This window comes from Lithohypha guttulata (assembly GCF_036872675.1).
Source record: "Lithohypha guttulata strain CCFEE 5908 chromosome Unknown scaffold_1, whole genome shotgun sequence".
Taxonomy (NCBI): domain Eukaryota; kingdom Fungi; phylum Ascomycota; class Eurotiomycetes; order Chaetothyriales; family Trichomeriaceae; genus Lithohypha; species Lithohypha guttulata.
In genome coordinates this window covers 3,801,596-3,814,717 of record NW_027042750.1, presented here as the reverse complement: position 1 = coordinate 3,814,717, position 13,122 = coordinate 3,801,596, and the positions used below count along the sequence as shown (strand labels likewise).

Sequence of the window (13,122 nt, the reverse complement as noted above, 5' to 3'; positions counted from 1 at the left end):
CGCGACCACACTCATAGAATGGCTCAAACCACGACCGACAACCTCCACCGCAAAGTCGAATTACAGTCCTACGCAGACTTGACATATCTACAGCAGAACCTAGCAAAAGCAGCACGCGAGAAGCTGGACCTGCATTTCCCTCCTCAACATAGCGCGCGACAAGCAGCACCAGCAGACGTGATCACGCTTGGAGGAGCCCCAGCAGAACCAGAAGCGCAACCAGGAGAAGACAAGGAGAACGAGCACGAAGAAGCCAACGAGGATCCTCTACGCAAGCACGTCCGCCATCTAGTCGATTCCTTCCTTCAAGAAACCTTCAGCTCTGCAGCGCATAGCATCTCCATTAACGGCATCGATGCCTCCTCACTCCCACATTCACAGGTCCCAACGTGCTCGAATCCAAGCTTCTCTCCGGACGAAGCGATCTCGAAGCCACTAGATTCCAGCGAGGAAATAGAAGGAATACACTACACATATGGCACATTCGATTCGAAGGCCGCCAAGCGAGTCCAGACACTATACGCTGAACTCGAAACGCTCACGACGCAAGTCTCGAAACTGCGACGTGAAGCACCTAAAGCTTCGGCCGATGCCTATGCTGCACAACTCGAGGCAGCGGTATTGGCCGACGACGAAAATTGGATTGCTGAGCAAGCACGTTTACAGAAAGAGAGTCATCAAAGACTGGAGCTGGATCCGTTACGAGATGGCTGGAATGAGGACGTGAAGGATGTCTATACACGTGGTGTGCATGGGCTGGCTGTGCTCAGTGGTCTCTCACACGGCGAGGAGGGCAGTGGCCGGGATATGGTCAGTCTTACTGAGACGTTGGGCAAAGTGCAGAGAGCTAGAGGCGTGGCTATGGAATTTGAGTAAGGATTATCGCAATAGACATGAATCAAAGAAGCAAAGACAGGTGTGGAAAACACAAGCACCAATTGCTGCACAGTCTTTTATTACTTTTCGGTTCATTGGAACGTAAACACTATCTAACAATGCCAAAAGCACTCACCACTCTGCCGTGATCTTCCTCCTGCGATTGCACAATGCGTTTCTGTAGTCGAAGTCTCCGACGATTCTATTGTCAGCCAAGTATGCCTCCTTCTTTGTACAGTAAACATGCACATAGGTTGATCATTTTCTTCAGACAGCCTAACCAGCCACAACGCTGAACTGTCTCAGACACAAGCTCGTCACTCGTCACTATTTCACCTCATCGGTCTTCCGTCGCCACAACTTGCCGAAAAAGCCAGTCTTGTCTCCTTCTTTCTCCTTACCATTCTGCTGCTCCTCTCCAGCACCCTATGCATGAGCAGGAGCATCAAGCCGACCCGCACCCTGAGCACCATGTGTTTCGTGTGGTGCCATCGACTGAGCAGGAGCGCCACCCTTCGTTGGAGCAGGCGTCCTCTTCCACTTCGGCTCGCGTACCCATTGGCTGTCCTGCCACGGGCCAGCATCGCTGTACTCACATCCACCAGGACAATCACACGTGCCACCAAAGGACTTCGGCAGGTTCTCCTTCGGTATCTGTGACAAGAGCTCTTTCTGATAGCCACTGCCCAAGACGTGGATCTTGCTCACCGTGACCGGATCCAAGAACCCCTTGACCACACTGAAGACACTGCTGAATCCCCACGGCGCGTTGGTGATGTATAGCTTGCCCAGTCTTTCAGGGTAGTGGTCTTGTGAAATGGCTGAAGCCTGCTTGACGTAGCCGTAGACAGAAGGGATTTTCGTTACGCCTACACCTTTCATGTCCATGATTGTGCAGCAGGTTTCGAGCAGCTTGCCGGCTTTGCGGGAGCAGGCGGGGAGTCGTGGGTCGGCGACTTTTTCATATTCGACGACGAGGTTCTGAAGCATGCGGTCGCCGGTTGTGATTTTGTACATGGCGTTCAGGTCGATGTTGCCGTATTGTTCTATGTAGACAGGTCGGCCATCCTGTAAGTGTCTTTGTTAGCCGTGGTTCAGTTCTCCTGGGAGCGAAGGTACTCAGCAGCAGAAGCATGGTGTTTCCACATCTGTCGAGCTTCTTCACATACCTTGTCAGTCTTGTGATAGTATTGAGGATAAAACTTGAACACTTCTGGCTTCTCCTTGTAGTCAAAGTTCCGGACCAAGTCATCTGTTCCAAATTCTTTTCGCCATTTCTCGTTCGCGGTAAACCTGTTCAGGGATTAGTACTCAGACAAGCCCTGTAATATGAGGCAGAACATACATGTCATGAGCCAACTGAACATTGAACTTCCGTGCTCGCAGGAATCGGAGCAGAGTCAAAGTATCCAGTCGCTCAGAGTAGCCTGCTTGCTCGAGCATGGCTCGCAACTGATGTACCTGCGCATCTTGCTCTTTCGTTGTATGGCCGGGATGTCCAGACTGGGTTTCGGGAGCCGTAGTAGGATAGTCATAGTCATCGTACTTGGGATCAAGAGCCATCTGCGGATTGGCCCTTGAGGTTTCTTTAGAAGTCCGTGCGGACATGATGTTGAGGAGTTGTAGGAACAGAAGGTTGAGTAGCGGTAATTAGTAAACACAGCCTGCTAGCAAACTTGATTGTATGGATATGTCTACTTGCTCGTGAGGCTCAGCAGCAGTAACAATAACATGAACAAGAACAGTGGGGCTTTGTTGTATACAGGCCTCCTCGTCGAATAATTTGACCCACGCCCGCCCTCTTCAACACGTCTCCAGGGTACTGCGGGATGACATAATTGAAGCTTGGCAAAACATGTCCTTCTGGACCAACCTGGATTTGAATACGAATATCGTGAACATTCAAATACGTCGAACATAATATATTACAATACACCTATACTGACACTGGTCGTCATCACTAGTAACACAATGGGTATCCTTCCTAAATTCATCCAACTCGTCAAAACATGCCTCCTGGCGCTATGTGATAAAGATATGGACATGTCATCCTTCCACCATGTCTGTAATGCTGTTGTTTGAAATTGAGTCGACCACGAAAATTCGAAAAGACCAGACCGATAGACCTTTACTATACCAAGGGAGAAACCCACTCATTTCTTTCGTGCAAACCGTTTATTGAGCAAAGCAAGTACTTTCGGTACATCAAACTGCACATATTCGAGCTCGAGTTCGTACTGGTTGTCTTTTTGCATTTCCAACAGATCGTCCAGTTTGAGGTCCAGTTCCAAAAGTCCTCTTGCACGTCCTGTAGACCATAAATACGGGTTCTCAGTGAGCATCAAATGCGACATACCTTTGTAGTGAAGACTAATCACAAACGTCCCAGCAGTGGGACTTCTGAACATGAAGTATATATTACTTCGCCGGTTGTCAGGCACGTTGCTCCTCTTTATGACCCCGTCCTTTTCGAGCTGCGCGTGAGAGAACTTGTACGGACCAAGCTCCCGTGATTTTTCCTTAACGTTTGAAGGTCTTCGAACGCCCTCAGCCTGGCTTCGAACATTGTGCAAGTAATTCTTGTATGTCTCGAGTTGCGAGAGAAGGTAAGTGTTGTGATCTCGGATCGTTTTGTACACATCCTCTAGCTTCAGCGTCTCTTCCAGGACCTTGTCCTTCAGTGAGCCAAGATGAGTCAATTCTTGTTCGATCTCGTCGCGAAGTACCGCATAGTCGTCAGCCCTTTCCACAGCACCCATGTCGCTCAGCGTGCTTAGCAGTTCTACACACCGTATGCCTTTCCTGACCATAACGGGATCGTTTCTGAGTGTGCCTGCTGCTTCTGCGATGCGATCGAGTCGCAGTGGTCGTGACAGTGCACGGCTTCTGTCCGGCAAACTCCTGATAATCTGTACAAACGTACTCTTCGCTTCCAAGAAGAGAATTTCTTCTTGCGTGATGTCGAGCTGCTGTGTCAGATCATCAAAGGAGGACTCCCAGCGACTGTATAGGGGCAGGATAATGGCTCGGTTGTCCTTCCTGGGCAGCTGTGCAGGTGCAGAACCCAACTCCCGTAGAAGAATGGCAAGGTGAGAATCATGGTCTCTTGCAAGGTCCGTACTGTGTTTCTCCAATAGGGAGTGTGTGGCATAAACTTCGTTGATGCTGATGTTAAGCTCAATGTCTCTCTTGGTCAAAGCGACGTAATTGTCCATCTCCAGACTTTCATAGAAGTCTTGTACCTCGCACAGGTCAAGCATGAACTTGTTACACCTGTCCTTGTTCCTTTGAATAAAAGGTTGCAATTTGGCCATATATGGCTCTTTGGCGTACAATGGTTTGTTGGCAAGATTTTGCAACATTTTGGCAATGTACGTCAAGGTTCGCTTCGGCTTGTCGTCTGGATTCCTTTCGATAAGCATATAGGATTTTGGCGTCACGATAGCAGGGTTAATAAAGCGCAAGAAGAAAAATCCACCTATAAGAGTACATATCGCCTCATCGCGCGCATCCGGGTATTTCCTGCGTGAAAGGTTTCGAATCTGCTTGCATATCCACCTGATACCGTAAGGTGCGTCTTCGACTGCAACTATAATTTCGTCCAAAAAGCCCTCGGCTAGATTGCTGAGGGTACGTAGTCTGGGATCGATGATAGCGTGTACCTGAGGATGTTCTGCTGCGAATTCGGCAGTAACCGAACGAGGTAAATCCTCTGGCAGAGTGCCTGTCGACTCTTCGATCTGCTTGATCATGTTTTCATACACCTTCAATGGATTAATCTCGAGGTCCATCTCATCGAGCTCAATCAGCGAGTTTATCTTCTCGGAGAGCACTTCTTTGAGATAGCTCTGCCCGGGTCCTCTTCGTGTATACGTTGTCATCATTCGTGAAACTGGTGTGTTCTGGCGTAACAGATTCGAGTACTCTGGAGTGGTCTCGAATTGATGGGTAAGGACGGACTGAAACATGGTGAGAAGCAGATGCTCTTCTCGACTTTCGTATTGGTTTCCGTATATCGTAAACATGACCGTCTGTAGCAGAGAATCGATCTCAGCCATGGTTACCAGTCGACATAAATGCGCAATGTGTTTTGGTTCCGACTGGAGCAGAAATAGCAAATTGCCATACTTTTGTGTCTTCTCGTCGTTGGGGAATTCTCCCTCTTGTAGTTCTGCGGCTTCATCCAGGTGGCTCGCAACTTCGTTTTGCTCCTCCAACGCCATGCGATTCTGAATAAGGAGAGCTATGCGTGAGTCAAGGTAGCGAACATCCTTCTCCAAGACAAAGTTCTTCTTCGATTGACTCGAGATCTTCACCTTGAGTTCTCGGAGAAGCCTTTGTGCTCTTGCAAGGTCGTCCGATATTTCCAAATCTCTTTCTCGGGCATTCATACTTACAAGCAGAGCAGTCATGCTAGCCCTTTTACTCTGTCGTAACGATCGAGCGCCATCTTGAGAGGAGAAGGTATTTTGTCGAGTCATCGGCTCGAAGGAGGACGTGGTGGACGTGGACGTCCGCGGCGGCGGCAGCATTGTTGCAACCGCCATGTCTCTGTCCCGTTCGGGTTGTCTTTGTCTAACACCTCTAGACCTGTCCTTTGCGCTGGATAATCGTACTGGCACGTCAGAGCGCAATTGAGAAGTCATCTGTAAGCTATCCAAGGTCGAACGTGAGGGGTTTGGGCGTTTTGAGGCGGTCGGTTTGCTGCCGTTGGCTTTCTCTTCTAGCTACAGCTCGATTTGAAGAGGTGTTCCAGACGCGCATGTAGTAATTGCGTCGACTACACCAGCAGACGATGCATGTTTTGGTGTCGCGGCCAGCGCTGAATCTTGGCTTGAGCAGAACGCAATATGGCGACACTACTTCGACGGGAGCTCAAGCAATAGCAGGTCGATTTGGTGTCTGTTTTGCAAGGGAGTGGACCGGAGCACAGTAGCTCTGTGAAGGATGACGAGTTGCTGGTATCTGGATCTGCAATGTATGCTTCGTCGAACGGGAATGCAGAGCCGGTTGGTGTCGGAGAATTATGGGATTGCAAATGTACCTGCAGCAAGGATGAAAGCTATGATTTGTGCAAGTCGTCAAATGAGCGTCGACAAAGGAACGTGGTAAGGAAGTGGCAGATGATGTGCCTTGATTCGCGAAGGACTCGGACGACTTGGTGCTGTCGCTTGTGGACGAATAAACTGCAAACTCGAGGGTTCGCGACAGCGGGAACTGCAGATAGCCCGGCGCTCTTCCCCCTTACAGCCTCTGCCGTTAGACGCCGCTAGTCCTGCGTCGTCGTGGAGTTCTTGGAGATCGTTAAGAAGTAGATATGAAGATTGAAGATTAACAAATGAACAGAGAATCACCAGATCTCGAGGTGCTGACGGGATTATAAGAGTGCTGGTGGCCCATCTGCCAGTCCAAGGTTTGGTAGATCACAATCTTTGTGAGCACTTGTCCAGGCACTTTCTCCCGCTTGATTCAGCCTGCGGTCAAGTTCAACTGGCAGGAATTGGAAAGAAACGTACGAGACAATGCAGGCGATCCTTGCTGCTGAAAGGACATCATTCTCTTTGACGCTGTCAGATACGACTTGGGCGGGTCATGTTATGCAGTGACCAGGGGGTCCAAAGTTTAGCGGCTTGCGAAGCTTTTTAGACAGCGGAGGTCTGAGAATCAGTATCAAAACGTCCAAGCGCGAGACATTGTATTCCACTACCCACGCCCAAGAGTTTTATCAGCCGCTCGTTTCGATGCTGCGCGAACGTCTGAAAGGGTACATGACAATGCTTGCGACATTTTGACACGAGTCGCTGTGAGAAGCAATGCTTCGTCACGCGAGGTCAATCATCCTCGACGCAATCTTATATTCGTCGGATCTCCAACACGACTGATCATTTTCACTGTGATTTACTTTTTTGCATGAACTCAATGTCCATCCCAACCTATTTCATGCGCCCCGCATACTATACATACTCCCGCATTAATCCCTGCAATCAATTTAACATTTCGGCGCCAGCCAGAGTAGTGACGATCATGGCCTCACACGGCACGATCGAGGCTCGAGAAGACAAGCGGTTGCTGACTTGCGCAGACTAGCTGGGCTCACGGTTTCACTTTCGGTAAGATCGCGACTTGCACATCCCTGCGATTGAGATATCTCACTTCAAGATATTGTGAGCGAGGCATCGGTTTATCCCGTGTCAAGAATCGTCAACGGAGTTAGACCGCCAAGTTGTAGCTTCTATTACAACTATCCGAGCTATACATCTACCGCCCTCTCTCATACCTTCAACCTATAGCTCAGAGCTACGTCTGGACTCAGCAATCTCTAGTTACGGTGGTCACACGATAAAGGTTGACGGCTGCGAGATGGAAATTATCGACAGACAATGTGTCTATCCAATTTCTATTTGATCTACTGAAAGTAGTAGATGACATCTGTCCAGGAGTACCTAGGACGCCATAGCGTTATCAAAAAGCTCTCATGAGGTTGTTGATGTTCACATCAGATCCTTGTTCACACCAGCCACAACCTTGATGAACATGCTTGTGTCGCGTTGACAGGATACAGTCAATGCAGCTCGACTCGAAAGATTACCCTGACGTGTTTCACAAGCACAAGATTTGTGCAACAGCTGCACGTCAGAGTCAATGGCTGCCGCTCACATCCCTACTGCATAAGCTTGGCAAGAACCGAGGACTTTATTTCCGCCAGCACAGGTCTGAAACTTAAGAGGAAGTGAGCAGGCAAGAAGGCAGCGCCTTGTGTCAGGATGGCTGCCTATAAACCTCATATGATATCCAGCGCAGTGGGTGAGCGCCTACAAGTCTATTGATCTATATCTGAAAATAAACACTGGCTCAGTCGAGGCAATAAACTATCACCAGGTAGTCACTGCACCTCTAAACCCTACCATCACGAATATTGTCGTATTTGGAGTTTGGGTATTCCAGACAGTTCTGTTGTTGCTCGAGTAAACGATGTCCACCAGATATATGCACGAAAGCCTCAATCAAACTCCCTTGGCCAAACGGCTTGTCTGCACTGCTTTCCCACCACATACCACCACCGAGATTATACTGCCTGATAAGGTCAGCTTTCTTATGAACAATTTCTGGTGTGTCGTAGCTGATCATGATCTGAGTGTCCGGGTCGTATGACCAACTTGCGACTATGCTAGGGTCATTGTAGACACGGGAACCAGGCTTTGGTAAAGCTTTGTAGTCCCATACTCCATTCTCCCAGCTCCCTTGTCCGACACCATTGAAGGACGTACCAGGACCTCTGGTTGATGCAAAGGCACGGCCGTACAAGGGCATCCCAATAACGATCTTGTTGTTGTGTACACCCTGACCAGTATAGTACCTGAGCGCAGCATCTGTGCTGAATGGTGTGGACGCGTGGTCCTCTATGCTTGGATACCAATTACTTTGATGGCCAGCCATACTGTCCCAGCTGCCAGCATAGTCATACGCCATCAAGTTCCAAAAGTCAAGGTATCCATCCATCTCGCGAATTCTCATCTTGGTGAAATGCTGTGGACCAGCAGGACAAGCCACCGTGAGCAGAAAATGTACTCTTGAACGTCGTCTCTGTTCGGCCTTGAACAACTCAGATCTCACCTCGTGCAGCAACTGAACAAGATCCTGGGCCTGAGCGTCGTCTTGTGGATATTCCCAATCAACGTCAATGCCATCAAGCCCCAAGTCTTCCATAATCTGGACAGCCGACTGAGCGAATCTTTGTCGCCCAGCAGGAGTGCTTGCTGGTGCGGCGAAGTTTGACGAGTATGTCCAACCTCCAATACTCAACAAGACTTTGAGGTTGCGGTTACGCTGTTTGAGTTTGAAGAGTTGTTTGACGCAGCCATAGGCATTGTTTCCAGGTTCGTTCCAGCTATCATCTGGCCAATGTTTGTCCGTATCGGCCCAGGCATCGGTCAGGTAAACTTCTCCTGTGTTAGGCTTTACATTGGCGAAGGAGTATAGTATATGCGTGAGTGAGTCGGATGGTAAATCTTGTGGTGTGTGGTTTCTAGCGTAGATAGCCCAGTTGACGAAGTACGCAACTGTTCTAAAGCCATGGCCACCACTCATTGTGCTATCAAGGTGTGATGAGTTGTCGGCGTGTACTGTTTCGTTCGAGACGATGAATTGCGTGTGCCTACGGTGTAGTTCTGTCGGAGGCCCAAGAATAAATTGGGACGAAACAAAACTTGCCAGTGTGAGCAGAAATAGGGAATTTTGTAGGCGTCCCATCTTTCCTGGACTTCGAAGGTGCAGACTCACGCTAGCCTTTAATTCAGCAAATGGAAGTTTTGTAGGTCATTTTCAGTTTCACACCTTCTTGCAAACGACGAGCGGATGTCACTCGACCTTTGACATTCAGCATTCCAGGACTGCTTCGTGGCATTGAAACTAGTGCCCAACCCTTTCACACGGATCATCTACGAGTTTCCAGGTCATGGCGCAGCATCCTTCGCAATTACGCTCTAGTTTCTCGTAGTCGACCGTAGCTTTCCCTTCCGTTGTCACGACTCGTAATTGTTACCCAATCTCACTGGAGTGAGCCACCGCATGGTCAGAAGCCTCAACGTCTCATATGCTCTGCTATCTTGGTGTTCATGAATTTTGCATCTTCCGGGTTTGCACCTCCTCCTGCAGTATGACCCCACGACGACTCAATCACTGCGAGAGTGCCATGTTCGAGGCTTTTCATCTCGACCTCACTATCCTCTGGTGGAAAATACTGGTCAGTTCTGCATGGCATTAAGAGGACCTTGGCTTTAATGCTCCGCAATGCCTGCTTATATGCTTCATCATCCAGGTGATCAACGAGACAGCCTAGCTGAGTGACCTCCCTTTTCTTTGTCTTACCTATATTGGCCATCTGCCACATTCGCGCCTTTGTGACAAGGTCATCTGCATCCCAACGAGCATAGCCCAATTCTCGAGCCTGCATGTACTCTTCCACGCCGTTGCAGCCTATCTTTGACCACTCCTTATCACGAAACCATTTGGCACTTGTCAGCCATGCCGCATAGGCTCTTGCCCAAGCAGCTAGACCTTTCTTGGGCCTCACCTCTTTCAGGTTTGCACCCACGTCATCACCTTGAGCGATACGTTGCTTGATCTGCTTCCATGCTATGTAGTCAATACTGCTTGTCATGGCTGCAATGGGTCCTTCTAGGAAGGCGTAGTTGTGCGGACTAGTTCTCGCACTCGTGCAGATGCAGACAACACGTTTCACACATTCGGGATACATCACTGCCCAATGATACGCTTGTTGTCCTCCCATGGAGAAGCCAATGACTGCCTCGAGCTGTTTGACACCTAAGCCTTTGGTGAGCAGATCGTATTGAGCATGAATTTGGTCCTCGTAATGCAGTTCTCCCGGAGCTGGAAAGAAAGCTTTATTCGACGGACTCGATGACTCTCCGTTGCTGAGCATGGCCACGACCACAACATGATAGGCAGCAAGAGCCGCATTTTCGTTTTGATTAAAGGTCAAGGTCGTATTGATGTGGCCTGAAAAGCAGGTTGGTATGAGCACTGTGCCATGACTGGACGAGCTATTGTGAGAGCGGTATGCGATCCTAAGGTCATGTAAAGTTGTCCCAGAGGCGAACGTGAAGCTCGGAATAGTATGATACTCAATTCCGGTAGGATCGTATGCAGGAGGTTCAGGAGGTGCCATGCTGAGGTATTCTCTATTGTGAAAAGACCTTTGGTTGCCTTACCGGTTCCGTCTGGGTGAAGTCTCAGTCACGAGGAAAAGACCTTCTGGTGTCACATTCAAGTTGTGCAAGATAATTCTGCTAGGTAAATGTACCACCTCGTTCTTCTTAATAGGCACGTCATGCCTATCGTCGCAAGTGCAATTCTAGGCGTTCTTTCCACTAGCACTCTATGACAGATCCGACAGCTGATTCAACGCCTATTTGTTGCCGCATAGACCCCACTCTATAGACAGTGACAAGGCAAGAGCGTAGCCTAGCTCGATTCTTTCTGATCAACGATGACTTTTTATTTCGACAGAATCAACTTGTCCCTATATACGAGCAACGGCTGATCGTACTTCACATAATGTCCAGTCAATCGAGCTTCAATGGCACGTACTCAACGGCAGAACAATTCTGCTGCTTTGAGCGTACCACAAAACACGTTCGTCCTTGATAATGGAGCATATACAGTCAAGGCAGGCTTTGCGCCAAACGAACTCCTTTCCGATAATGAAAGCCTAAAGTCATGCGAGACCATTCCTAACTGTCTAGTACGGTCTAAGGAACGCAAGACGTACGTAGCAGCTCAGTCAAATGAGCTGTCACAATGGAGCGAAGCCGTCTTTCGTAGGCCTATCGAGAACGGCCAGCTTGTCAATTGGGAAGCAGAAAAAGAAATCTGGGATCATGCTTTCTTCGACCAGTCTACCGCACACCGAAACACCTTTATATCCACACCTTCGGAGACTACCTTGTTGTTGACGGAGTCTTCCAACGTCATGCCTGCGCTGCAGAGAAATACAGACGAGGTCATCATGGAAGAGTGGGGATTTAGAGGATATATGAGGACCACTGGCAGGTGACAAGCACCTCTCATACAAGATATTGCTGACGGATCAGGTTCTTCACTCAATGCGTACAACCACCTGCGTGCACTTTTCGACACTGCAATCACGCCCGATGCACAACCTAGCTCCACAAAACTACCAGCTGATTGCCTGCTCGTTGTTGATAGTGGATACTCATGTACCACCATTACTCCATGCTTTCAAGGCCGTCCGATCCAAAGAGCGATCCGCCGACTCGATTTTGGAGGGAAGCACCTGACAAACTACTTGAAGGAAATTGTGTCAGTTCGTCATTTTGACCTCCACCAGGATATGAAAATAGTCAATGACCTGAAAGAAGATATTTCTTTTGTCAGCATCGATTTCAAACGCGACCTTGAACAGGCTTGGAAAGGCAGCAGACGCTCAAACAAGCCGGTACAGATTATACCAGATGCAATGGACCTAGGAGAAGACGAGTCTGCAAAGGATACACGAATCGACTACGTACTTCCTGACGGTGTCAATCTTACCAGAGGTTATGCTCGACCTTATGATCCTTCCAGAGAGATAGCTAATCGACGCAAGCTTGCTGCTGCTCAAAATATAGATGAAATTGTGATGACCTTGGGAAATGAGCGATTTGTTGTTCCGGAGATCATGTTCAACCCAGCAGATATTGGATCCAAACAACCCGGCCTAGCTGACGCTGTCGTCCAGTCGTTATCCAAACTACCTCCTCTGATTCAAGCCACAATGATTGCGAACGTTCTGGTGGTGGGAGGTACTGCCAAGATTCCAGGTTTTGTGTCACGTTTGCAGGACGAGCTACGGACGAGGATCAGAACTGAATGGCCTGTTCAAGTAAGAAGAATGGACGACCCCGTCACAAGTACTTGGCTAGGGGGAGCTCGACTTGCATCCAGCCACCAAGAAGTCATGCAAAAGATGGTGGTGACAAGAGAGCAATACCACGAATACGGCAGTGCGTGGCTTGCAAGACAGTTTGCTTCTGTCCGTTGAACTGCGGCAATCCGACTCGTCACGTGAGACGTACCATGGCGTACTGGTATCGTCGATATTGCCGTATGCTGTTGATACGAGTCTTGAAGGCAAAATGCGGCCACAGCATGCGGGTCGATCGTTTGCGGCTGCTTCCCCGAATTCTCGCTTTCTCATGTCATGGACTGCCTTTACTCGCCAGCCCCACCGGATGTTGAGTGTTCTCACGCTTCTGCAGAATCTCTGGCTTAAAACAATCCTCCGCTGCCACAGCAATTCACTCCCTGCGTCACTCTCGCCATGCCCAGGGTGTTCCTCTTGTCGAATCGTTGTGTCCAAGCCAACCTGAAAATTCAGTTTGCTCAGCTTGTTGCCGTCAGCAGCTTCGCAATCACTGCCAGTATCAGAAGCCCTTGCTGCGTCTTATTGTGGATAGGGCACGCCACCTGCTACAAGAACAACGTTGTTCCTCTCCGCTCGATATACAGGGGTTCTGCTTCAGGGGCAACGTTTCGATACGGTACCGATGGCACTACGGTTTCGCAAATGACGTTTCAAGTGTCAACGTGTGACGTGACGCCTTTACAGCTCCCAATTTCATTCGACATAATTCGACGTTCGACATTATCCTTGTCTTGGTTCTTTGCACACGCAGAAATTCTTCTCTTCGATAGCTCCTTCTCACGATATCCTGTAGTCAAGGA

General features: G+C 49.1%; 6 protein-coding genes across 6 annotated transcripts; 2 read left to right on the top strand and 4 right to left on the bottom strand.

The window, feature by feature from the left end:
- Positions 1-18: 18 nt before the first annotated feature.
- Positions 19-876, top strand: LTR64_001398 (uncharacterized protein; the record flags this gene model as incomplete). The annotated part of the gene is made up of 1 exon (XM_064895779.1): positions 19-876. One exon carries the CDS (start codon positions 19-21, stop codon positions 874-876), a length of 858 nt encoding a protein of 285 aa, XP_064758466.1.
- A 426-nt stretch (positions 877-1,302) lies between these two features.
- SEC14 (cytosolic factor, phosphatidylinositol/phosphatidylcholine transfer protein) lies at positions 1,303-2,484 on the bottom strand (the record flags this gene model as incomplete). Its single annotated transcript, XM_064895778.1, has 3 exons — positions 1,303-1,944; positions 2,046-2,169; positions 2,222-2,484. The coding sequence occupies 3 exons, from the start codon at positions 2,482-2,484 to the stop codon at positions 1,303-1,305; spliced, it is 1,029 nt and encodes a 342-aa protein (XP_064758465.1).
- A 545-nt stretch (positions 2,485-3,029) lies between these two features.
- On the bottom strand, positions 3,030-5,408 carry gap1 (RasGAP protein; the record flags this gene model as incomplete). The annotated part of the gene is made up of 2 exons (XM_064895777.1): positions 3,030-3,184; positions 3,233-5,408. 2 exons carry the CDS (start codon positions 5,406-5,408, stop codon positions 3,030-3,032), a joined length of 2,331 nt encoding a protein of 776 aa, XP_064758464.1.
- A 2,362-nt stretch (positions 5,409-7,770) lies between these two features.
- CHT4 (Chitinase 4) lies at positions 7,771-8,964 on the bottom strand (the record flags this gene model as incomplete). The annotated part of the gene is made up of 1 exon (XM_064895776.1): positions 7,771-8,964. The coding sequence occupies one exon, from the start codon at positions 8,962-8,964 to the stop codon at positions 7,771-7,773; it is 1,194 nt and encodes a 397-aa protein (XP_064758463.1).
- A 493-nt stretch (positions 8,965-9,457) lies between these two features.
- LTR64_001394 (uncharacterized protein) lies at positions 9,458-10,564 on the bottom strand (the record flags this gene model as incomplete). The annotated part of the gene is made up of 1 exon (XM_064895775.1): positions 9,458-10,564. One exon carries the CDS (start codon positions 10,562-10,564, stop codon positions 9,458-9,460), a length of 1,107 nt encoding a protein of 368 aa, XP_064758462.1.
- A 411-nt stretch (positions 10,565-10,975) lies between these two features.
- ARP6 (Actin-related protein 6) lies at positions 10,976-12,439 on the top strand (the record flags this gene model as incomplete). Its single annotated transcript, XM_064895774.1, has 2 exons — positions 10,976-11,444; positions 11,490-12,439. 2 exons carry the CDS (start codon positions 10,976-10,978, stop codon positions 12,437-12,439), a joined length of 1,419 nt encoding a protein of 472 aa, XP_064758461.1.
- Positions 12,440-13,122: the final 683 nt, after the last annotated feature.